Source organism: Hemibagrus wyckioides, linkage group LG18 (genome assembly GCF_019097595.1).
Source record: "Hemibagrus wyckioides isolate EC202008001 linkage group LG18, SWU_Hwy_1.0, whole genome shotgun sequence".
NCBI lineage: Eukaryota > Metazoa > Chordata > Actinopteri > Siluriformes > Bagridae > Hemibagrus > Hemibagrus wyckioides.
The window spans coordinates 17,089,973-17,114,564 of record NC_080727.1 but is presented as its reverse complement, the minus strand read 5'-3'; the positions used below and the strand labels follow the sequence as shown (position 1 = coordinate 17,114,564).

Here is a 24,592-nt window from a genome sequence, read left to right as displayed (position 1 = left end):
TTCAGCGCTAAAATCACAGCGAGAGAAAGTGCTAAACACTCTACTGTACTTCTCATGCAAATGCAATGATAATGTGACGTCACATTTACAACAAACATTAATTAGAAGAATTAGAAGAATACTTTGTCTCATGGCATTATTTCTCAAAGGCATTCACATAATCTAGTGTAAGTCTGCAGTCTTGCGGCTAGGATGAGGTCTAAGTTTATGTACCCCAACTTTTCTTTGTTCTTCGAGATACAGATTTCTTCGCTGTGTGTATGACCTGAGGGTGTTGCTTTGAAACGGCGCTGAAATGGAGTCCTTGCCACGTGAAAAAAGAGATGAAGAGAACGTTAAAACGTCCAGAACAGACTGAGACAATTTTATCAACATTTTTTTTTTTTCTCTCTAAAAAAGCACAACAAACGCATAAGAAACACGATGGTCAACAAAGAAACTGTGCATGAAGCATGGTACATTGTCTTTCATACAGCGGGAGCTGGCGTCGTTACGGTATTGCGTCTTGTTTTAAAAATCAGAAAAATTGCACGTTTTCATTTTTTTTTCTGAAAAGATACCACACTTCATGCATGATACATTTCCAGTCTATCCCTAAGATACAAATATAATCTGAGCTTTCTAAGAACAAGCTCATCAGATCATGGATTAATAGAATGACATCATGGTGTAATTACGGTACGATCCATCATCATCATCATCATCATCATCATCGTTCTATTATTTTATATTATAGAAAAATGAACACAGTGTAATTTCGTCTATGTTCAAAATAGCTTTGATCAAATGAAAGGAAGACATTGGTTAAGTAAAAGCAATGGACAATGAGGCCTCAGGTGGAGAAATAGAGCGAATTTGCAAGCGAAACATCCTAAAAAAACAATCTAAGCAGAACGTGAAGGAGATTTGTTTTAATCTGTTTGCATTCGAACGTTAGAACTCGGCGGATATGAAGATGGACACATTGATGGACGCTGGAGTCAACCTGTTCTCGCAGGCGTTTGTCCTCGTAGCGTGGGCGTTCGTTGTTAGCTTTGTTGAGGCGCTCGTTGATTTTCTTCTGCTGCTGGGGTCCTCGTCCGAAAAACACGTAGTTGACGAAGGCATATTCGAGAAGGGCCAGGAACACGAAAACGAAGCAGCCCATGAGGTAGACATCGATGGCTTTCACGTAGGGGATCTTTGGGAGGGTCTCCCGCAGGTGGGTGTTAATGGTTGTCATAGTGAGTACCGTGGTGACCCCTGCAAAGAAAGCGAGATTTAGTGAATTCAAAAAAACTTCTGGAGAACATGAAGGAGAACGTGACCTGAGCTCAGGATCCGATCCTGGAGGGTGGGTCAGCAACACTCTTGGAAAAAAATGCTAGCTGCCCTCTTCTACATACGTACGCTCAGAATCAGCAGCTTTTGAGTAGTTTAGTGGTCAAGGTGTTGGACTACTGATCAGAAGGTTGTGAGTTTGAAACCCAAGTCCACCAAGCTGCCACTGCTGGGCCCTTGAGCTCAGTTGTATAAAATGTATGTCGCTCTGGATAAGAATGTCTGCCAAATGTAAATGTTTTACTGTGATTGACAGGAGATAGAGAGAGTATGTCCCTCCCACTGCCGATTGTCTGTCTTGAACTCTTAGTTGCATCATCAAGTCTCTGACTCGCAACCTCTGAACGTTTTCATAAAATATTTTACACATTATTTCTTGCTTTAAACGACACGGTCATATTTCTTGCTTACGTAAACGTTAAGCACGTGCTTACCGAGTGCCACCCGAGCAGCAGAGGCGTCATAGTTGATCCAAAAGGACACCCAGGAGAGGATGGTGATCAGGATCGAGGGCATGTAGGTCTGCAGGATGAAGTAGCCTATATTCCTCTTGATGCGAAAACTCAGTGACAGCCTGGGATACGAGCCTGGATGAAGACATTAACGAAGAAGCAGGGTGTTTAAAAAAAAAGCATACTTTCATGACACACGGGATTGCTATTTCTCCGTTTCTCCTGCTCGTACGGGTCGTTTCATTTTTCCTACACAATGTACTCCTTTCTGGGGACAGATTTGATTCCAGTTAAACATGGCTGGAAGTTGCCAGCGCGGCAGATTTTTCTCTAAGCCTCCTCTCCTCTCAGCAGGCAGCTCCTGTGTCCCTCGGAGAATTGTCAGATAAAACCGCAGTGCCTTTTTTCTCTCTCTCTCTCTCTTTTAGGGGAATCTGAGAAAAAGGAAAGTATCTATTGAATTGTCCAGCATGCTGCAGGAAACAAGACGGTCCTGAGCTACCGGAAACGTGTCGCATATACACTTCTTTAAATAGAGTATTTACTGTTCTATTTATTTACCATGAAATCCAAACAGTAGTATTCATAAACCTTTCTTAGAACGGGAAAAAAAATATTGAGAGGTGACAAATTAAAGGAAAATATGTTCTTCTGTTAATATTTCTATCATGATTTGTATTTAGAGTCACTTTAAGCCAATACAGTTATTATTAAGACTAACTCCCTTTATGTTATGGGTAATCCTGATGGGTGTGTTCTCTTCCAGGATGACCCCGCCCCCATCCACATGCCTCAGTGGTATAATGAATGGTTTAATGATGCTAAAAAATCATTTGTCATGGAATGACAGCTTATGCACACAATTTAAGTTTTTCTTTTAATTTGTCACCTGTCTAGACTGTTAGGGTTAGTGTTAGGGGTTAGGGTTGGGGTTAGCTAACCCTGTGCATACACTAACTAACTACTGTAGCAATAAATACAGCTCACAAACAAAAGGATGTAACCTACTACATCGCTACACAAATACAGTAAAAATGATATATATACGGCTACACAAATAAAGAAAAAAATGGACAAAAATGTAGATTATTTTATTAGACCCCAGACAAAATGTGTGCAAAAAGAGAAGAGAATTGGTCTCAATCTGGCAACCTCATATTTAGTGTCATGGAACCTGGAGAATAGCCCGAATGAACAAACTTATTTTTCTGGCAACAAACAAATAAACAACAACAAAACAAATAGTTCTTAGATTATCATGCTTAGATTCGTGCAGCTGCTTTTATGGGTCTAGGAATCAAAAACTAAACAGGTTGCCATTTCAGAAAGGTTCTACTTGTACTGATTGACTGAAATGTCCTCATACAAACAGAATGTTCCTGCTGTATTGTATCGTCAGATTATTTTTGTATATTATGCATTCATCTGTTTATAATAGAATACAGCGAACAAAACTGCAACTGACACAGACATCTAACCAAAATCTTCTAAACTTCTGCTTTCTCGGCGACGTAGCATCTCCGGTGAGCATAAATAAACAAGAGCACACAAGGGCAAGAACATTTAAAAATAGCTGCATTTTCTAAATTAATTTAAGGTGATAACGTTAAATCTTTGTCGCTGTCAGAGTGGCTTCAAGGACAAACGTAGTGGAAGTGTTTTCACCTCAGAAGTCACCTTTAAACACTAATACTGCAGTAGATGGACTATATCTGCTGGATGGGCGTGGCATGGGGTGGCCAGGCCTCGTTGTTGTCATATCATCCCTCGTTGTTGTCATATCATCAAATGAACTTGATGTAATAAGCCACTTGTAATAATACAGCATGCTAGCTAACACATTTAGCTAGCTAACACAAAAGTAAACTATTCCCTGGGATATTTTTTCATTCATTTTCATGATTATTCATCATTTATCATTTAAGGTATAATCATTGGATTTCTTGTTATCTTTACCTAATGAACTTGATTTTGTAATGCTAACATACGATGTAACCTAATGTTACATTAGCTAGGTGTTTTTTGTACAGTATCTTATGAGATGATAAGCAAAATATGTTTAGTTGTGTGCCTTTGATGCCCCATGAGGATGCTGTGATACACAGATGGGCGGAGCCACATTATGGTATTTATTTTCTTTGGACGTGTTTGGCTTGTATTTCGCACCACATAAGATTAAGCACCCAGTAATCGGTCAGTCATCGGGGATAACCTGGACTCCTCACCGAAAATGTTCTAGCTTGTTCAGGAGTACGCTTCCTCTGAGATAAAGCTCTGAGATATTAATACTGTGTAGTATTAAACTGCATACCTGTTGTGAACCTCACTTCTCTGGACACGAGACGCAGCTCCACGATGGAGAATTGAGGCAGCTCCAGTTTGTCCACTCCGGTCACAGCGTTGTCGCCTCCTTGCCAGAAGAACACGATGTCATCTGTGGTGTATCCATCTGCAGGGATTACAAGGAAGGAGATGTTATAACCAGCTCGGTGTTGTGGTCTCTAGGAATATTAAAGACTTTATCTTATGAAGTGGAAGTAAACAGTGAAGTAATAATAGTGAGCAATTGTGATAATCCTAATGAGGTGAACAACAAATGGCTTGGGTGTGTTATAGTTATTGGCGAATATGGAATCTAAGAATTGTGTGATCTTACCTGATTGATTTTATGTCCAACTGTGAAGTTGGACAATTTCTTTACTCACCAATACGGTGGATAATAATGCTAAGGTTTTCTCGACATGGTATTTTTGCAGAACCAGACCTACACAGCGCTACAGCAGTTTGTGCAGAATGTTAAACCTTACGAAACTCCCCAAAACCGTGCAAAAGACCCACAGGCCCCCTGCTACTTCACTGAAGCATTTATGATGTGCTCTTGGAGTTCCCAGAAACCATATATGTCTTGGCGGCGGGTTGGTAAGGCTGTATTTCATATTTTAATTATGCCTCGCACCCTCGGAGTATTCCAGCACTCTGTCAAGGGTCATATCATTTCCCAGCCTGGATTAGAATTCATCCCTTTTTAATCATTTTGCCTTAATGCCAGGGGTTGAGTGTCTATAGGCCAACTCGTTTCCCTGACCTGAGATCCTTCTTGAGCATCCTAGCAGCAAATGAATTTCTTTTTGGGAATCACCATATATGGGCGCCTTAAAAAAAAAACTGTTGTTTGAATATGAAATTAAAGAGAGAGAATTTTTTTTTACAGGGTCATGTTTGCTTTAATATTGTAATTGCCTTTACATTAACATTGATGTAGTTATGGATTGAGTTCCATTATTTTATTATTATTATTATTATTTTTTAATTCATTCACTTTATCCTGGTGGATCCAGAACTTATCCCACGAATGCAAATTCCCAGGAAGCATTTACACGTTCACACATGATCAGCATCTAGAGGAAGTCGACTATAGCCAGTCCAATAACATTCCAGGAACCTGGAATATATTTAAAATAGGATACAATAACTCAACCTTTACAAACGTCCAGTATGTTTATGTGTTTTTTTGGACAGCGGGACGAAACTGGAAGACCCTGGAGAAACCAAAACATATGGAAAACAGAGAGAGAAAGAGAGAGAGAGAGAGAGAGAGAGAGAACCAGAGGCTCCTGGACCATCTGGAGACCCCAAACTATAATCTGTGTTGTAAAAAGCCAGCAATCACATTACGCATCATTGCTGCCCTGGTGCTGGAAATGACCCCATCTCCAGGCCTGCTGGTCAACAGTGTAGCGTCCCTCATTGATACTCAGAGAAAAGCACATTCAATATTACTTCAGTGTACCAGCATTGTCACTTTACCCCTGAGTGAAAAGCCTTTCCAAGCATTTATCACCACTGGCTATGTAGGCAACACTGCACTTATGTTGTGACTAGTGTAAATGAACGTAATGATCATACTTGCTGACACCGAGTCTCTCTGGACCGCAGTGTGCCATCAAATAGACGAGGCGGATGAGGATCAACTTGCCATCTGCCATCCTTTTTTTTAGGAAGGAAAACTCAGAGAGGCGACTTAAAGCCCTCATTCTGGGATTTGGGAAATTCTTTCCAATTATTAACGTTAATTTGAAGTCCACTGAAACTGGCAAATGAGGCAGTTTCGATTCCATTGTGAATCAAAATCTCTCTTTAGTCCTAACCCTAGGCAAAAATGTTGTTAAAATGTCTTACTATTACAAAATAACCTGGAACATATTTGGAATATCATGTATTAATAATAATTATTTAAGTCATGGCATCAGAGAATCCCAGGCCTGGCTGCTCACCTGTGTTTACATATCAGTCTTCTTCTAGACCCGCCTCCAATTCCTCTTTACACCGCCCCTTTTTACCAAATAAATGTCTTTGTTCAAAAAAATGTATTTCATTACAGAAACGATAAAACTCTAATAAATATTGGTAGCCCTTTTCAAACATGGAAACCTGATGATGAAAGGGATGAAGTTGGATGCAGAAATTAGAGGCTTTCCTTCCGGACGTGGATGCAATCACAATCGTTATAAATTGGTCAGAATTGTGGCTTCTCATAAATGTTGGATTGGTGATTTGAACAGGATTCGTTTTTTTAAAACTCCTCTCAGTGAAGATACATGTGTAATGATTTTCTGCGAGAGCTGTACCCATGTTCACACGTGAATGGAAGAGGGAGTTTGCTTTTGTGAAATTTATGAAATCCTTCAGGGACTGATTAATGCTTCGGATGACACGCCTTCACAGAAATGTATGTAATATTAGCAAACTCCTGTGCGGTTAATGATGCTATCTAGATAACACCGTATGTGAAGATCATCTGAAAAACCCATGAGAGCTCATTAGAGGATGATGTTATAGAATTATAATGCAGCTGTAACAGGTGAGGGGGGTGGGGAGAGAGAGAATTTCATGCTATTACACATCTGCTAGCTAGAGTTATGTATGGGAAAGAAAATGGATGCAGATGAAACAATTTCTTTAAGAAACAAAACAAAACAAAAATGTCCAATGTCATTGTACTTCACCTACTCAACCGCTAGAGCGCCGATCTTGACTAATGCACCTTTAATTACCTCTGTAAAATATTATGAGTTTAAGGAGTGAACAAAAAAAAATCTCTCCTACACCACTGTCTGCTCATTTTAGCTCTAGCGGTGTTTTTTCTTTTTCTTTTTAATGACTGATCATTGCTCTCAGACTGTTGTACACGCTGTACTGCTGCTGAGCCTAAATGCTGTCACAGCTATTTCTTTTAGTTTCACACAGAAATCCATTTTTATAAGATCACTCATCACAGTACTCCATAGCTGTAGCAGGCATGCAGCAACGGAAGCACTTTAAAGGGATCTGCTGTCGAACATATGGCTGCGTACGGAGTGAATCCGTGATGTCGTAGCAGGATGTGCTGAAGATATATGACGTAGGGGGTAACAGCATGTATCTGTGTGGTTTTTGTCCACTTACAGCTCTCAATCTCCAGGGTACAGTTCTGTTCATCCAGGGGGTATCTTCTCAGATCCATCATGCATGCAGCCGTTGTGGTTATTCTGGGTGGAAAAAAAAAAAAAAGCGGGAGCACAAGTAGGAGTGGGAGTGAGGAAGGGAGGGGCAGGAAGAGAAAAAGAGAGAGAGAGAGAGACCGTTACCTTGGTAACCTTTAGGAAATCGTAGCTTAGCCTTGACTGTGCCATTTGAATCTCTGAGTGATGTTTGGCAGCCAAGAGAAAGAATAAGGGAGGAGGGAAAGGAGGGGGATGCAGTCTTTGGTTGACGAGTGGTGTATGGAGTCTGATGGGAAAGTGAGAGAAAAAGATCGAGAGAACGACAGAAGGAGAGTGAGAGAGAGAGAGAGAGAGAGAGAGAGTGGAAGCTGTTCACTGCAAACCTGGCTTGTTTAGCAGCATGTTGTCTCTGCAGTAACATCTTGTGCTGTTTAGTGCTTTCATTTAAGGACATTCTGTAATCATCACTTCTTCTATCGCTCATACGTTCTCTGTCACATAGACATCGCTTCATGACTACGCATATTAAAAATAAGGCTTTGTTTTTTAACGCATGCATTTTCTTGCAAGCCTTTATTACAGGAGAACACATCCACAATCGCTACAGTCTACTGTAAAGACAGTCGAATCATATTTTTTTTAGGATTTTGTCACAAAGGACACACTCCCGCCGTGTTTTTACGTCACACATGCACACAAGAGAGCAGCTGGAGGAAGTGCAGCGGCCCGGGCGGAGCAGCGGCGTCACGCTTTGCTAATGAGCTGCGTGGGAGTCGATGGCGCTTCACAGAGATATTTACTGCCGCGGCGCATTTTCCTAATTACATTGGCGATGTTAAATCATGGCAGCTCCTGCTGTTTTCGAGGGGAGGAAAAAAGTAATTCAGTTTCAACTCATCGCTTTGCTGAGTCGCACACGTCAAATGTGTTCTCAGGGAACTTTCTAGATAGGTACAGTGTGTGTGTGTGTGTGTGTGTGTGTGTGTGAGGAGGCGCTTATAACCGTGAATAATCACACATAGCTTTCTCTCGCAAACATAATCCCAAAGTCTCTGCTACCAAAAGAGATGAACAGACAAATGGAGAGTCAGCATTATCTTTAGCTTCACAGCAGAAATGCAGAAACACATTAGTCTGGGAATCTGGATATAAATGAACCCTAGTCCCGACCTAAAAGGTTCCCATTGATTGTAATTTAGTTGAGCACTGGCTTAATCTGTGTCTGGATGGGCTGCAATGTCCTAGCGCTAATCTAATAAGTGGCTAAACAAATAAGTGTCCTAGGAGTCTTGTTAATCAGAGATAATCAAGGCAGCATATCTATGAAAAAAAACCCCAAAAAAACTCAACAACTGGATTTTGGTTCCTTTCTTTTCTAAACGTTTTAATATGTGAATCTGAAATCGTATCGGATTAACGACGATAAGTGATGTTATCATAATCCGATGTTTTTTTCTCAAGGTTTGACGTTAAGTAATATCCAGAGAGGAAAGGAAGTGGGTCTGCAGCTCCTCAGAGGAGAATCTAAGAGACGTGGAAAGCCGGTGGCTCGGGGGCTCTTGTTCGTATTGCATTGTCTGAGACGGCTGAACGGCCCTCCAGCCATTTTGGGTCAGTCCCTGAGTGGTGCTCCAGTAAAGCGTTGGTGTATGAGCGATGAGAAAATCTAGGACGTTCCGGAGACACGGGAGCCTGCAAGTCAATTTTCAGGTTGACGTGTAAATATGCTTCACTTGTGCAGGTTTTGCTTATAAAAAACCTCTTAAGCTTTTTACCGAACCATCTCAGGAGATATTTCCTCACCTGACCTTTAGCAGTTCTCTAATTATCTCTACACTGGAAGTCTTCCTCACATCCATGTTCAGCTTGCTTCTCAACTGCTCTCAGACACCTTGAGATTAATCTGGAACCTTGGCAGCAGCCGATCGGTAAACCCGTCCTCGGTCTGCTCCGTCAGGAGACATATTAAGTCAGCGTTTAACACTCCATTAATTCCTCTACTTGCTCCAAGATATCATCATGTTTGTCCATTAATATTGCAGCTGGAGACCCGGGTCTCATCAGCCACTCCATCTCCGTCTCCATCTCAGTCTGGACGTTCGGTGTCTGGTGTCTGGTGTCATCTCAGCTCTCGATGCTGAAATGACGGGAACCGTGATGTTCCTTCAAAATCCTCTTTCACCTTCTCAAGGGAGTCTGCAGACGAGGGATGAAGCTTCACCTTATTTTCACACCAAATATGTGTTTTCAAATACTGCAGTGTGAAGGACGTGAAGGAACATTTCACTTAGCTCTGGTTATGTTTCTGTTATACTGCTGCTGTGTGCACACTGTTCTGAGTTTTATATTTAAGATGTTATGATGTTTAATAAAGAGCGTACGGAGCAAAAAAGTGCCTCATGAAGAAAGTGGAGATGCTGATGTAAGGACCCTCAGCGTGTTATATCACATTTTATCAGCTGTTCCTCTTGCTTTTTGTTCCCCGTTCATGAATCTTGACAAACACTTCATCTGGTTATTTCTCTTTCCATTATTCAGCAACTTTCGTGTGCTCTGTGAGATTTCAGGAAAACATGTTTAAGAAGGCGTAGCTATGTTTAGCCATTACAGACCACCACGGCCGCCGTGACATGCACAAACACCGCACTTGCCGACTGTGGATTTGAATGAGGTAATGAAGCAGAGGAGTAACGTAGTAACGTAGCCATTACAGTAGCTTCTGTGCATTTATCTGTGAGCGTACTATAATTAACATTTCCAGTTGTGCTTGTTTTTAGCTCTGAAACATTTCTAAATGTGACTGCTCCGTGTAACCAAGGAACAAACAACAAAAAAAAATATCTAACCATAGCATGAGGAGCCTGTTTTTCTCTTCCAGCATTTATATGTTCTATTTTCCTCCTATGAATTCTTGTAAATACAAACAAAGACACAATATTAAAGTCATACGGTCTATAAATATTCAGCGTCCGATAAAGCGGTCGGTGTTCTCGGAAACGGTCGTGCGTTTGGAAAATCCATGGACGGAACGCTAATTGAAGATGCACATTTATAAATAGCTTCCAGAATATTGCACAAAGATCTCTGTACAAATTCCAGCATTCCATTAATGTATTAATAGATGCTTCTATTTGCATTTAATAAATAATATACCGTCTCCATAATGCATCTGCGATGCCGGCCCTGTCGCTAGGGCAAACACTGTTTTCACTTCCATCCATCCCATAATGCATGCTAGTATTTTCATCCATTTACTGAGACCTTGCTGAGAGAGAGAGAGAGAGAGAGAGAGAGAGAAGCCACAGCCTCATTCTTCCTCCTTCATGAAATCACCTGTGCCAGGGTCTCACAGAGAGAGGAAATAGTTTGTCATCTTTCATTATTGATAGCTGGATTGAGTGTGATGCTTGCAGTGTCCCAGCCTGGCTGAGATTGAGACAGCTCCGGGTTAACGCTCGGCCCGATCTGCCCCAAACATCCTGTTCTGGGTGATTTTTTTCACCTTTTAATCTGTTTTGATGTTGTCTGTAGAGGAATGACCCCAGATCCAGCTAATGTTTGGGTTTGAATAGTGGTGGTGGTGTGATGAAGGCCCCCCCCCCAAAAAAAACCGTAGAGTCATGTCTAAATATTCTGTAGAGAGTGAGAAGATCACATAATCAAGTTTACAGTCAGTATAAAAAACTAATGGTGATATCCAGAGGCAGAAGGTAACAAACTACTTCTACTGCCTCCTCTCATTACAGTACAGCATACGTACATATTTCACAGAAAAATCTTCAATTTCAATTCCTGAAGCTCATAATCACCAATTAATAGACTGATTTTTATGAATTTTAAATCGAAATAAAGCCTACACTTTACACTTTGCAGCAGTATCTGAGACGGTGAAGACAGCTGAACATCACAGCCTCTGTTCATCAGCTGTCTTTAAATGCTTAGATGTGATACGGATACGCTAATGACGTTACGCGGGCCAAATCCTGGCATTTTAGAGCTACAGGAACATGTACAGGTTAGCTGTTAGCTAGCCAAGTGAGCTACTCTAGCCAGATCTTTTGATGTTTTATTTGCGGTATTAAACTTTCATGAGATTACATTTCGGGATAAATCGCATGTCCGGTTAAATGTTCTGCATGCTAGATAGCTGGGAATATATATAAAGAAACATGCACTTGTTAGCTTGCTAGCAAACCTAGATCAGCATAGATCAGTCATTTAGCTGTCCAAAAATGTGCTCTTGTTGATGTAGAACATTTTCTACAGTTATTATTACTGTTTCATCAGATGACTTTTACACTTTCTCTTAGTGTTGATATTTTTTTTTTTTCTGGTTTATGGCATTAAAACCCAAAAGGACAGTCTAAGCGTCCTGTACGTTCTCTCTCTCTTTCTCTCTCTCTCTCTCTCTCTCTCTCTCTCTATCTCTCTCCTCCACCTAATGCCATTATCACCTTCTTTCCGATGAGGCCTGGCTGTGCTATGAACTGCTCACAGATCCCAAATAACACGACCCAAAATGGAAAGCTTTCCACAGACATGGCAACCTGTCACTCGTAACTGTGAACTGTGAAATGTACCGCCGTGCCAAAAAGGAGCCTTCAGCTTCAGCTTGTGACGGAAAGTTTCAGAAGCCTATAAAAAGGATCTGAAGCCATAAAAAGTTCTACAAGCTGTCTGGAAAACACACACACACACACTCTCTGTACATTTCCATAATTCATTTTACAGCAGTGTTTTTATATTTTATTATTTTACAAGATTATACTGCATCAGTTTGCAGTGAAACACCAGAAAACGCAATGCATTCTGGGATATCAAACATTTTAGTCTGTAAATATTCTTTAAAATAAAATCTCCAGTATTACAGAAGCACCGCACTTCCTGTTTTAGTGAGAGGTCATTTAGCTGGTTAGACCATGGTTTAGGCTTTTAATCAGAAGGTCCTGAGTTCAAATCCTCATTTAAATTCAATTATTTAATTGTGTAGTTTTATTTTGAAAGAAAGAAAGAAAGAAAGAAAGAAAGAAAGAAAGAAAGAAAGAAAAAAGGTTCCTTTGTTATAAATGATATGATATGATGTGAAATGCCCAGGAACCAGGAAGTCGGTGTGACTTGCCTCAGTCCGTACAGCACCGTGCCGTCAGGGTGGAGCCGGATCATGCGGTTCTTCACCGTCACCCCGTGCAGGAAGGACTTCTTGTCATTCAGGAAATAGGTGTCAGGTAGCCAGAGCTGATCAGCCACACGGTTGTCGAGGGTCAGATTGAGTGCCATCTCTGCGTACGCCAACCGCTTGTCCCTCCAGCTCTGCTGGAAATACATAGTGATGGTGTAGTCCTGTGAAGAGAGAGAGAGAGAGAGAGAGAGAGAGAGAGAAAGAAATAAAGAGAAAGAGTGAAGGAAGAAGAAATGTTCTGGTTTAAAACATCATGGATCCAGGATACAGTAGAGTACAGCAGAGCTTAGAGAAATGTTCTATAGAGATTTTCACACTGAGCTGATCCCCGGGTTCTCATCGTTCTAAACCCCACTGTTACCCCTGGGTAAAGGAAAGTTTCACACGTGTAATTTAGAAGCAGGTCTTTTCCCCCGGGGTTATGAAACTCTTTTACAGCTTCAAAATGACGGTGATGAACCTGTATTGCGTGAAACCATGCGCTGTTATAATGTTACGGCTTAGCAACGGACACCCAATCAGACAGCGAACAACGTGTCAGCCTTGTATCAGGTGAACACCAACAACACTGAACAAAAACGGCTCGGTAGATAGAGTCAGGAGGCAAAACACCCAACATCACGGAAGCGCATGGCGTAGCGAGGGGGAAATACGCCACAATGAAAAATTAGCACAAGTCGGATATTGATGAATGAACGGCTAGACGTCAAACTTAAAAAGAGGATAAAGCTGTGAAAGATAACAGAATCTGCTCAGGTGCAGAACCACAGACCTGAACTTTTCTCCTTACTGATGTGAAAGTGTGAGATGAGGCGTTATTTTAAGTGGATTTATCCAATCAGGACTGTTGAGACACAAATATGCAAATAATAATAAGAATAATCCAGGGTTTAGGAATGTAGAGTGTGAAACGTCAGATTATGAAGAGCCAGGATTCAGTGTTAACCCCGGAGAAAGTAGGAGCAGTGTGGAACCTCCAACTACACAACCCCAGGATTCTGTTTAGCCGAGTTCACACTCACACAGGGAAACATTTCACACATGTAAAACTCTAATCAGAGGCATGCAAGCCAACATTTCATTTCATTTCATTTCAGTCAAAACAAGCTCCTGAAATGTTTCTCTTGACATGGCCTACCTAGGATGCAGTAGGTTATAATCACAAACGTGCTTCTAATTCTCCTTTAATGAAAACAGCTATGTTTTCATTTTCACTCCTGTATAACTCTGGATCACGTGTTCGCTCCAGTAAGCGTGTATGTTTCTGAATCCATACTTAATATCAGCAAAACAGAAATGCGTAATGACTTTTAATTTATCCGCTTCCAGATTGGCTCGTGTATTTGTTCCATTTGAATGCAAATGTAATTTTAATCCGTTTAATAAAGTTTACAAGACTCCACTTGGGAGTGTGGCGATGTCCCACTGAGACTTCGGTTAATAAGTTAAATGATCAATTAAACAAGAACTTGAGGATCTCATTAATCCATATCAACACTAATTAAGACAATACTTTGAATGAAATCGAGGAAAATGAGGAAGGGAAGGGAATCTGTCAGGAACACTGGAGCCTGGAAGGCATTCAGGAAGCGCTGCTGCATCGTATTACTTCTCTTTTTTTTTTTCTGCTACAGGATTTGGATCCATGTCCCTCCTCTGAAGGGATGTTTGGATGTAGAGACGTAATTAAAAAAAACAGATTTACTTTTCATTTTTAACAGAATCGAACCCACTGTAACTCAATTGCGTCCAAAATCTACTTGTGTGGGATGTGTGGTGGAACAGCAGGAAGTTCCTCAGAGCTCCAGAGTCCAGGATTCAGCCTGGCGATCATGTTACCGTCTGTGTAGAGCTTTACAGGTTCTCCATGTGTCTGGGTGGGATTCTTTCAGATTCTCTTAATTGCCTCCAAGTGTGTGTGTGTGTGTGTGTGCGCCCAGTGTTCCATTGTGACCCTGACCAGAATAAAGAAGATGAATAAATGAATCTACTCATGTCCTAATTAATAGCTGTCTTTTATCTAAGAGTTAAAGGACACCATCCATGCAGATGTCCTAATCACGTAACACGTGGCTAAATAGACCTGAATTCACATCTAAATATTTTATAAAACAACACGAGCAAAATGGCTAATGAAACGACTCGAGGCTTAGTCATGTAGTACGTCATGCTTCAGCGTATAAGAAGGAAGTGTGAAGGGATACGTGTGTATTATTCACCCTGAACAAAATCATACACGATGCAACAGTGAAGCACTTTGTGTTCTGATACAACCATTTAATGAGTTCTTAATTGGTTATTTTTTGTCAATTATAATCAATCGTTTACTGATTCGGAGGTACAGAAAATGTCATTTCTCCTGTTCTTGTTGTGTCCATGTTGATGAGTGAATGTCTTTGTCATGTCTCACTCCACAGTGGCGGTTAATATGAAGCTCATATGAAAGTAGACGCTCCGGACTTTAAGACTTTGTAGTGTTTCATAAGTATTCCTAGCCTACTAGGGGCAATATATTCATAGAAATAATCCAAACAACAAAAATGGTTTGTTTTTTTTCCCAAACATATGTTTCTGTTTGGTGATATCAACCCCATTTCCGCTCTCTGAGATGCTCCAAGTGCTTGTTCGTCTAAAAAGCAGCTCAAGTTTGATCTTCAGCCATTACAATTCTGTGTAAGGTTATCCAACAGAGGGGAAAAACACACGTCTCAAACACACTGAAAGCCTGACACATTTTATATCAGCCTGAACATCGTTCGGTTCTTTATGAAATGTCTGATAATCCATTTCTATTCTGTCGGAAATAACGGAGCACCAGTGAACTGATAAAATATCGTTGTTTTCTCGAAGATCGCTCTCTAGCTTTAGCTTAGAGCTTAACCTTTCCAGTAAAGTTGCACAAGGCGTCTGCTTGAGAGCCATGATGGACTCCTGTGAGTGATGTAGCTGAGGTCGAGGAACAGTCTCTGCAAATAATCTGAATAATCTGCAAACTGCTCTTTGTTGTTCTTTGAATTTGATTAGCTATGAAGGGGTTTAGCCAGTGGTATAGTGGTGGGTTCAGATATTTTAAAAAATATATATATATAGCGAGATAAAGAATTGTCTTTCGCTAAACAGATATATAAAATGGCACCGTGTTACACCTCTAATAATAACACACTGGGAACTGTACAAGGAGAATGAGGAGAAATGCAGCTCACTTCTTAGAGAGAGAGAGAGAGAGAGAGAGAGAGTCTTTTAGCATTCAGTCCAGGTATCAGAGCAATGGATTGGTCTGATATGATCCAGTCTGAACATCCTGCACATGGCCACAGCAGCAGCACTAAGCTGATAAAAGCGCCACAATGACAAGATGCCTATTTATTTATACACAACAGCTGACGGGAACCGAATGTGCTTTTTGTGTAACGTTAACAAACCACGAGCCGGAAAAAGTGACGTATTTAAACAAAGTGTTTGTTTAAGTCTCGCGTATTATTTTATGCAGAACATATGACGTTTATCTTAATTAAAGGCTTATAAAAAATCCGATACGATTTCATACAGTAACGATGCGGTATCTAGTACTGAATCTGCTGTGATGGAAAGAAATTTGATAATAATAGATAATAGATTTACTTTAAAAATAGATTTATTTTTAAAAATATGATTTATTTCTACCCAGAAAATGTTTTTTTTTCTGATAGTAATAGGTTTATGTTCATTGAATTTGTTGTCAATTTCGTATGTTTCAAACATATTTCATATGTTTCTTTTGGTTTATTTTTGATTACGGAAATCATATAATAGTTTGTGATCTTCAGGCTTCTAAAATGGTTCAGAATGATTATCCTGTTACTTCTTTTCCAGGCAAGTCAAGCGCCTTAATATATTGGCACATTATGCAAAAAAAAAAAAAATGTTTAATAAATAAATATACAGTATGCAATAACGTGCAATAAATCTACTCTGAACAGGAGAGTAGTTGCTCGTCAGGTTAACAGTTAAAAATGAAATCGGTTGAAAGTGAAGCAGAGGAGATGATTGGATTATGTCTCCTCCATTAACTGTTTTCATTAATTAATTAATTTATCAATTAACTTATTAATTCATTTATTTTCCAGCTATACTACGATTGTAACCCATTAGCTAGACTTCTAAGAACGCAAATAAATAAATAAATAAATAAATAAATAAATAAATAAATAAATAAAGCTGTGTCTTAAAACACAGAATGAAGCAAAATATGTGTCATGGTTCAAGTGGACAGAGATTTAAGAGGTCAGTCAGCTGGAGTCTTAAATTAGAATTAGAGCTTAAATATGAACTATTAGCACACAAGTAGCTTTATTCTGCTGCTATTGAAAACCTGAATGTTTGGGAAGACTGCTCAATTTTGAGCTAAATCCAAAATCATCGTCATTAAAACTTTGGAGTCTGGACTGTAGAGAAACAAGAGAGCGAGTAAGCGTGTCACCGAGAGACGCAGAGTTTGGTGTACTTTATGAAAAAATAGATGAAACTTGTAAAATCCTGGAGCAATAAATACCTTCACCTAGTAGTCGGGGTAATATATCAAACCCGATAAAACGTTTGATTAATTACAGGATTAATCTCTGTCAAGACAACTGCAGGGATTTTGACTGTATGAGGATGGTCGGTGAAAATAAATGAAATTTATATATAAATAAATTTAGCCGTCCACGTGGAACACACACCTTTCACTAATTTCAGGATGTCAGCTGAAAGAACAGAAGAACATCCTCGAGCTGTAGAGTTTAAGATTACAGACATCTTTAACTGCTGACACTTTAGACACACACATTAATCACACGACTAGTTAGAGTCATATGATCATCAGGAGTTACTATATTGTGAGCTATCCTGCTAACGGGATCATGCAACACAACAAAACATGTGATAATCCTGTTTATAATAGGAAAAAAAATATATATAAGTGTGTAAAGAGCTAATCTGTGTTTCTCTCTCTTTCTGTCTCTCTGCTACTCCTGAGCTCCCAGTGTTCCTGACCGCTTCTGCTCTCCTGTTTTTATCAATCTTTTATCAATCTCACTGCTGCTGCTGCTGATGTTCCTCATGGATCCTTGAGATACATGGGATTGCTGTGGATAGAACCACTTAGAGAGCATGGAGACGACTCTGGACTGCAGTTGATACGATCAGTTTCTCTCTCAAGTCTCCATCAGTGATCAGTTCAGAACTTCAACAGCTTCATGGTATAACTAGAATAAATCTCCTATTTACACAGTCACACTTTCTGTTCATATAGTCCACAGATCTAGAAGAGTAATGATTTATAATCCCACTCTCTGGGGTTTATAATGATTTATAATCCCACTCTCTGGGGTTTATAATGATTTATAATCCCACTCTCTGGGGTTTATAATGATTTATAATCCCACTCTCTGGTGTTTATAATGATTTATAATCCCACTATCTCGTGTTTATAATGATTTATAATCCCACTCTCTGGGGTTTATAATGATTTATAATCCCACTCTCTGGGGTTTATAATGATTTATAATCCCACTCTCTGGTGTTTATAATGATTTATAATCTCACTCTCTGGTGTTTATAATGATTTATAATCCCACTCTCTGTGTTTATAATGATTTATAATCCCACTCTCTGTGTTTATAATAATTTATAATCTCACTCTCTGGTGTTTATAATAATTTATAATCTCACTCTCTGGTGTTTATAATGATTTATAATCCCACTCTCATGTTTATAATGATTTATACTCCCACTCTCTGTGTTTATAATGATTTATAATCCCACTCTCATGTTTATAATGATTTATAATCCCACTCTCTCATGTTTATAATGATTTATAATCCCACTCTCTCATGTTTATAATGATTTATAATCCCACTCTCTCATGTTTATAATGATTTATAATCCCACTATCTCGTGTTTATAATGATTTATAATCCCACTCTCTGGTGTTTATAATGATTTATAATCCCACTCTGGTGTTTTTAATGATTTATAATCCCACTCTCTGGTGTTTATAATGATTTATAATCCCACTCTCTGGTGTTTATAATGATTTATAATCCCACTCTCTGTGTTTATAATGATTTATAATCCCACTCTCTGGTGTTTATAATGATTTATAATCCCACTCTCTGTGTTTATAATAATTTATAATCTCACTCTCTGGTGTTTATAATAATTTATAATCCCACTCTCTGGTGTTTATAATGATTTATAATCCCACTCTCATGTTTATAATGATTTATAATCCCACTCTCATGTTTATAATGATTTATAATCCCACTCTCTCATGTTTATAATGATTTATAATCCCACTCTCATGTTTATAATGATTTATAATCCCACTCTCTCATGTTTATAATGATTTATAATCCCACTCTCTCATGTTTATAATGATTTATAATCCCACTATCTCGTGTTTATAATGATTTATAATCCCACAATCTGGTGTTTATAATGATTTATAATCCCACTCTGGTGTTTTTAATGATTTATAGTCCCACTCTCTGGTGTTTATAATGATTTATAATCCCACTCTCTGGTGTTTATAATGATTTATAATCCCACTCTCTGGTGTTTATAATGATTTATAATCCCACTCTCTGGTGTTTATAATGATTTATAATCCCACTCTCTAGTGTTTATAATGATTTATAATCCCACTCTGGTGTTTTTAATAATTTATAATCTCACTCTCTGTGTTTATAATAATTTATAATCTCACTCTCTGGTGTTTATAATAATTTATAATCTCACTCTCTGGTGTTTATAATGATTTATAATCCCACTCTCATGTTTATAATGATTTATAATCCCACTCTCTGTGTTTACAATGATTTATAATCCCACTCTCTCATGTTTATAATGATTTATAATCCCACTCTCTGTGTTTATAATGATTTATAATCCCACTCTCTGTGTTTACAATGATTTATAATCCCACTCTCTCATGTTTATAATGATTTATAATACCACTCTCTGTGTTTACAATGATTTATAATCCCACTCTCTCATGTTTATAATGATTTAGAATCCCACTCTCTGTGTTTATAATGATTTATAATCTCACTCTCTGTGTTTATAATGATTTATAATCCCACTCTCTCATGTTTATAATGATTTATAATCCCACTCTCTCATGTTTATAATGATTTATAATCCCACTCTTCAGTGTTTATAATGATTTATAATCCCACTCTCATGTTTATAATGATTTATAATCCCACTCTCTGTATTTATAATGATTTATAATCCCACTCTCTTCTCGTGTTTATAATGATTTATAATCTCACTCTCTGTGTTTTTAATGATTTATAATCCCACTCTCTGTGTTTATAATAATTTATAATCTCACTCTCTGGTGTTTATAATAATTTATAATCTCACTCTCTGGTGTTTATAATGATTTATAATCCCACTCTCATGTTTATAATGATTTATAATCCCACTCTCTGTGTTTACAATGATTTATAATCTCACTCTCTGTGTTTATAATGATTTATAATCCCACTCTCTCATGTTTATAATGATTTATAATCCCACTCTCTCGTGTTTATAATGATTTATAATCCCACTCTCTGGTGTTTATAATGATTTATAATCCCACTCTCATGTTTATAATGATTTATAATCTCACTCTCATGTTTATAATGATTTATAATCTCACTCTCTGTGTTTATAATGATTTATAATCTCACTCTCTGTGTTTATAATGATTTATAATCCCACTCTCTCGTGTTTATAATGATTTATAATCCCACTCTCATGTTTATAATGATTTATAATCTCACTCTCATGTTTATAATGATTTATAATCTCACTCTCTGTGTTTATAATGATTTATAATCTCACTCTCTGTGTTTATAATGATTTATAATCTCACTCTCTGTGTTTATAATGATTTATAATCTCACTCTCTGTGTTTATAATGATTTATAATCTCACTCTCTGTGTTTATAATGATTTATAATCCCACTCTCTTCTCGTGTTTATAATGATTTATAATCTCACTCTCTGTGTTTATAATGATTTATAATCTCACTCTCTGTGTTTATAATGTTTTATAATCCCACTCTCTTCTTGTGTTTATAATGATTTATAATCCCAATCTCTGGTGTTTTTAATGATTTATAATCCCACTCTCTCGTGTTTATAATGATTTATAATCCCACTCTCTGTTGTTTATAATGATTTATAATCCCACTCTCTGGTGTTTATAATGATTTATAATCCCTCTCTCTGTGTTTATAATGATTTATAATCCCACTCTCTGCGTTTATAATGATTTATAATCCCACTCTCTGTTGTTTATAATGATTTATAATCCCACTCTCTGTTGTTTATAATGATTTATAATCCCACTCTCTGGTGTTTATAATGATTTATAATCCCACTCTCTGGTGTTTATAATGATTTATAATCCCACTCTCTGGTGTTTTTAATGATTTATAATCCCACTCTCTCATGTTTATAATGATTTATAATCCCTCTCTCTGTGTTTATAATGATTTATAATCCCACTCTCTGTTGTTTATAATGATTTATAATCCCACTCTCTGGTGTTTATAATGATTTATAATCCCACTCTCTTGTGTTTATAATGATTTATAATCCCACTCTCTTGTGTTTATAATGATTTATAATCCCACTCTCTTGTGTTTATAATGATTTATAATCCCACTCTCTTCTTGTGTTTATAATGATTTATAATCCCACTCTCTTGTGTTTATAATGATTTATAATCCCACTCTCTTCTTGTGTTTATAATGATTTATAATCCCACTCTCTTGTGTTTATAATGATTTATAATCCCACTCTCTTGTGTTTATAATGATTTATAATCTCACTCTCTAGTGTTTATAATGATTTATAATCCCACTCTCTTCTTGTGTTTATAATGATTTATAATCCCACTCTTCAGTGTTTATAATGATTTATAATCCCACTCTCTTCTCATGTTTATAATGATTTATAATCCCACTCTCTTCTCATGTTTATAATGATTTATAATCCCACTCTCTTCTCATGTTTATAATGATTTATAATCCCACTCTCTTCTCATGTTTATAATGATTTATAATCCCACTCTCTGGTGTTCATAGGGAGTTTTTCCATCTCCACCATCACCTCTGGCTTCTTCATTTGGGTTGAATTTACAATTTTTGTCTGGAATTTATGATAGGATGCTTTGTGACAATGTCCATTGTTAAAAGTGTTATAGAATTAAAATTGAATTGAAAATAATTTCTCTCTCTCTCTCTCTCTCTCTCTCTCTCTCTCTCTCTCTCTCTCTCTAGCAGCCTTGTGTTGGTGTTGCTCTGATTTACTGTGGTCTTTCTTCCACCCCAACACTTCACAAACATACAAGGAAGCAAAAAGAAAAAAAATCTCAGCTGGAACTTCGTCAAAACATCCAAGTATGAAAAAAAAAATTATACAGCAGTAACTCCATTATAAATAAATTAAAAGGCACACTCGCTCTTGTAAAAAGAGAAGGAATAGTAGGAAGAAAACAAGTTTTATACTTGAGTGACTGCTTCCAACAAATTAAAATAAAATCTGCTGCCAGAGACTGAGTGAAAAAGCCTCTAGTGGCCCTGAATGGAAAGGCTGCAGGGAAAAACAAAGCAGGATCTCATGGCTTCTCTTTCATTCTGAATTTTTTTCTTTTTCTTTCTTGTTTTATCTGCTCTTTCATTCTGCTCCTCTCTCATCAACTCATTCTTTTATTTCCCAAATGTCTTGGTCATTCTCTCTGCCCATCATCATGAATAAGGCAATAGTGATGGTATAATGGTGATGGTTATATCATCGGTCAGATATTCAGACATGTTCCTCATCCTGCTTCTCATAATCATAACGTAAAGCAACACACACTGATCCATGTATCACTTTTGTGCCACAGGTTCGCGGTATTGATGATCCGATTGTGTTATTTTATTTATTTCCCTGTTGTAACAACTGTCCAATGGATGAGGGACTGCACATGCTTTCAAACCATTTTGGTGCTTCATACCACCATCAGAATGGACTTTTGGGGAAAAATGGAACATTTTTAATCAGTATACAGAATCAGATGATGTTCTGGCTGTAAGTCTGATATAAAATGAGTCAGGACTTAGTGTTTGAAGATCAAATTTGAGCTGCTTTTTAGATGAACAAGGATTTGGAGCGTCTCCGAGATCAGAAATGGGTTTGATAGCAACATTTACTTTGAAGGTACAAACATTTGTGTAGAAAAAAATAACGTTTTCGCCCCCTAGTAGGCTAAGGGAAAAGCGGAAATACTTACGAAACACTACAATCTCTTAAAAATTCTGAGAGTCTACTTTCATATGAGCTTCATATTAACCACCACTTTGGAGTGAGATATGACAAAGACATTCGATCATCAACACGGAAACAACAAAAACCGGAGCAAAAAGAGTTCATTCTGTGATTTTACAGGTCGATAAATTCAGTTATTCGTATTTATGTCTCTTCTGTGCAGAATCTACCTCCAATTTTCCCAAGATGGCGGATCACAGTTTTATTTTAATACAAAAACCTTTTCGTTTGTTTGGGATCATCCACAGAAAGCAGTGGATCCCGATCAGGGAACATCACGGTTTTTTAAAGTAAAGAGTGAAAGAGGTGAAAGGGTTAGTGGTGATGACATGTAACCGTGCTGTAATTCCTTCATGGTCTAACTTACAGTATTTTACTTCTGCTGATTGTATTTAGGCTTCAAAAAAGTTGCATAAACGTGTGAAGATGAACAAGAATCATGAACTTGTGTTGGTTTGTTTATTTTCTGGTATAAAGTGATGAATCCTGTAAGCTTTTTGTCAAAGGAACCAGAGAGACTTTACTGTTCCATACACAATAATGAAGATGATGATGATGATGATGATGATGATGATAAAGACCACACCATCGTTTCCATAAGGATTAGGGATTAGTTCACTGGATAGCTCCCAAGTTGAAAAACAGCACTTAGCTTCACCAAACGTACCAAATTCAGAGCTCAAACAGGGAAAAACCTTGTGTTGTGATGTGACCATGTCAACACAGGACAGTTATTATTACACTGATTAAAAAATCTCCCAATTAACAGAAAAAAAAATCAATCATAATTTGATGATCTGATTGTTTCAGTGAGTTCAGTCTGTTTTAATTAATATTGTATGTTTAAATAAAAATAATTACAACAATAATAATAATAATATTATTAATAATAATAATAATAATAATAATAATAATAAGATCAGGTCAAGCTGATACCAGACTCTTACATGTTTTAAAGATTTTATATAAAAGAAGGTATTATGTAGGTTTGGATATTTAACCCATGATTAATAAATCCTGCTTTTTCCAGCTGATTTTTTCGAGCAGTAAAGCACAATTTCGTCCTCATTTTTTAGTCTCCTGTCTCTTTAAATATACTGCATTAAGAATGTCGGTGAGTTTCAGTGGGATTTATGCGAATATTTTATTTCATCAGCAACTCTACGATGTTGCAATGGAGGCGAATTCATCCACCTGCAGTACAATTCAGCACTTTTCTGTGTCCTCTGTATACGAGAACATGCTCGCGTTTGCTTATGATGATTCGTGATTCAATAACGACAATTGATTATTAAACGCCCTACAAGACGTATTACAGAACACGCTCGGTGTGTTTTCATGTAACGCGATGAGAACGGTCGATACGATACTCCGCTGTGGTGCGTGCGGGTCAGTTGATTTCATCCTGAGGATCCTATTCTGATGATCCTAATTCATCATCTTTCCTCAGGAGAAACCGGACAGTCATCCTCACAGCTCATCTTCCTGTGAATTAAAAATGGACTCGTCAGGATTTACTGCGAGTTTAGAAAGGAAGTGCTTAAGCTGAGTCGAGCTTTTTTGTATTCCGAGCTCAGCCACATCCTCGTCCTCGTCCTCACGCGTCTGTTAGACAGGGAGTTTATTTTAGTCGTGTGAAGACTGCTGTCTCAAAGAGTCTCGACTGCAATCTGATGACTGGGACAGGAGGCATGCCAGAACTTTCTCTGATGATGAGGCCACGGCTTGCCTCAGGGGCTTGCGGGGAACTGAAGGTCCCCAGTGGGATAGTATCTCCAACTATTTGCCTGATGACAGGCCACGTAAAGTGCTCCTAGCTGAAAAAGGCT

The 24,592-nt window shown here is 38.0% G+C and overlaps 1 protein-coding gene across 1 annotated transcript in view; it reads right to left on the bottom strand.

Annotated features, from left to right (window-relative positions):
• gabrb4 (gamma-aminobutyric acid type A receptor subunit beta4) overlaps window positions 1-24,592 on the bottom strand; it is a 59,019-nt gene that overhangs the window by 6,885 nt on the left and 27,542 nt on the right. Inside the window, exons 4-9 of the mRNA XM_058416416.1 lie at window positions 12,375-12,595; window positions 7,218-7,300; window positions 4,084-4,221; window positions 1,755-1,907; window positions 986-1,242; window positions 214-303 (exon numbers count right to left, since the gene is read on the bottom strand). Of these exons, the coding sequence (XP_058272399.1) occupies window positions 214-303; window positions 986-1,242; window positions 1,755-1,907; window positions 4,084-4,221; window positions 7,218-7,300; window positions 12,375-12,595 (942 nt within the window). The remainder of the gene's footprint in view (window positions 1-213; window positions 304-985; window positions 1,243-1,754; window positions 1,908-4,083; window positions 4,222-7,217; window positions 7,301-12,374; window positions 12,596-24,592) is intronic.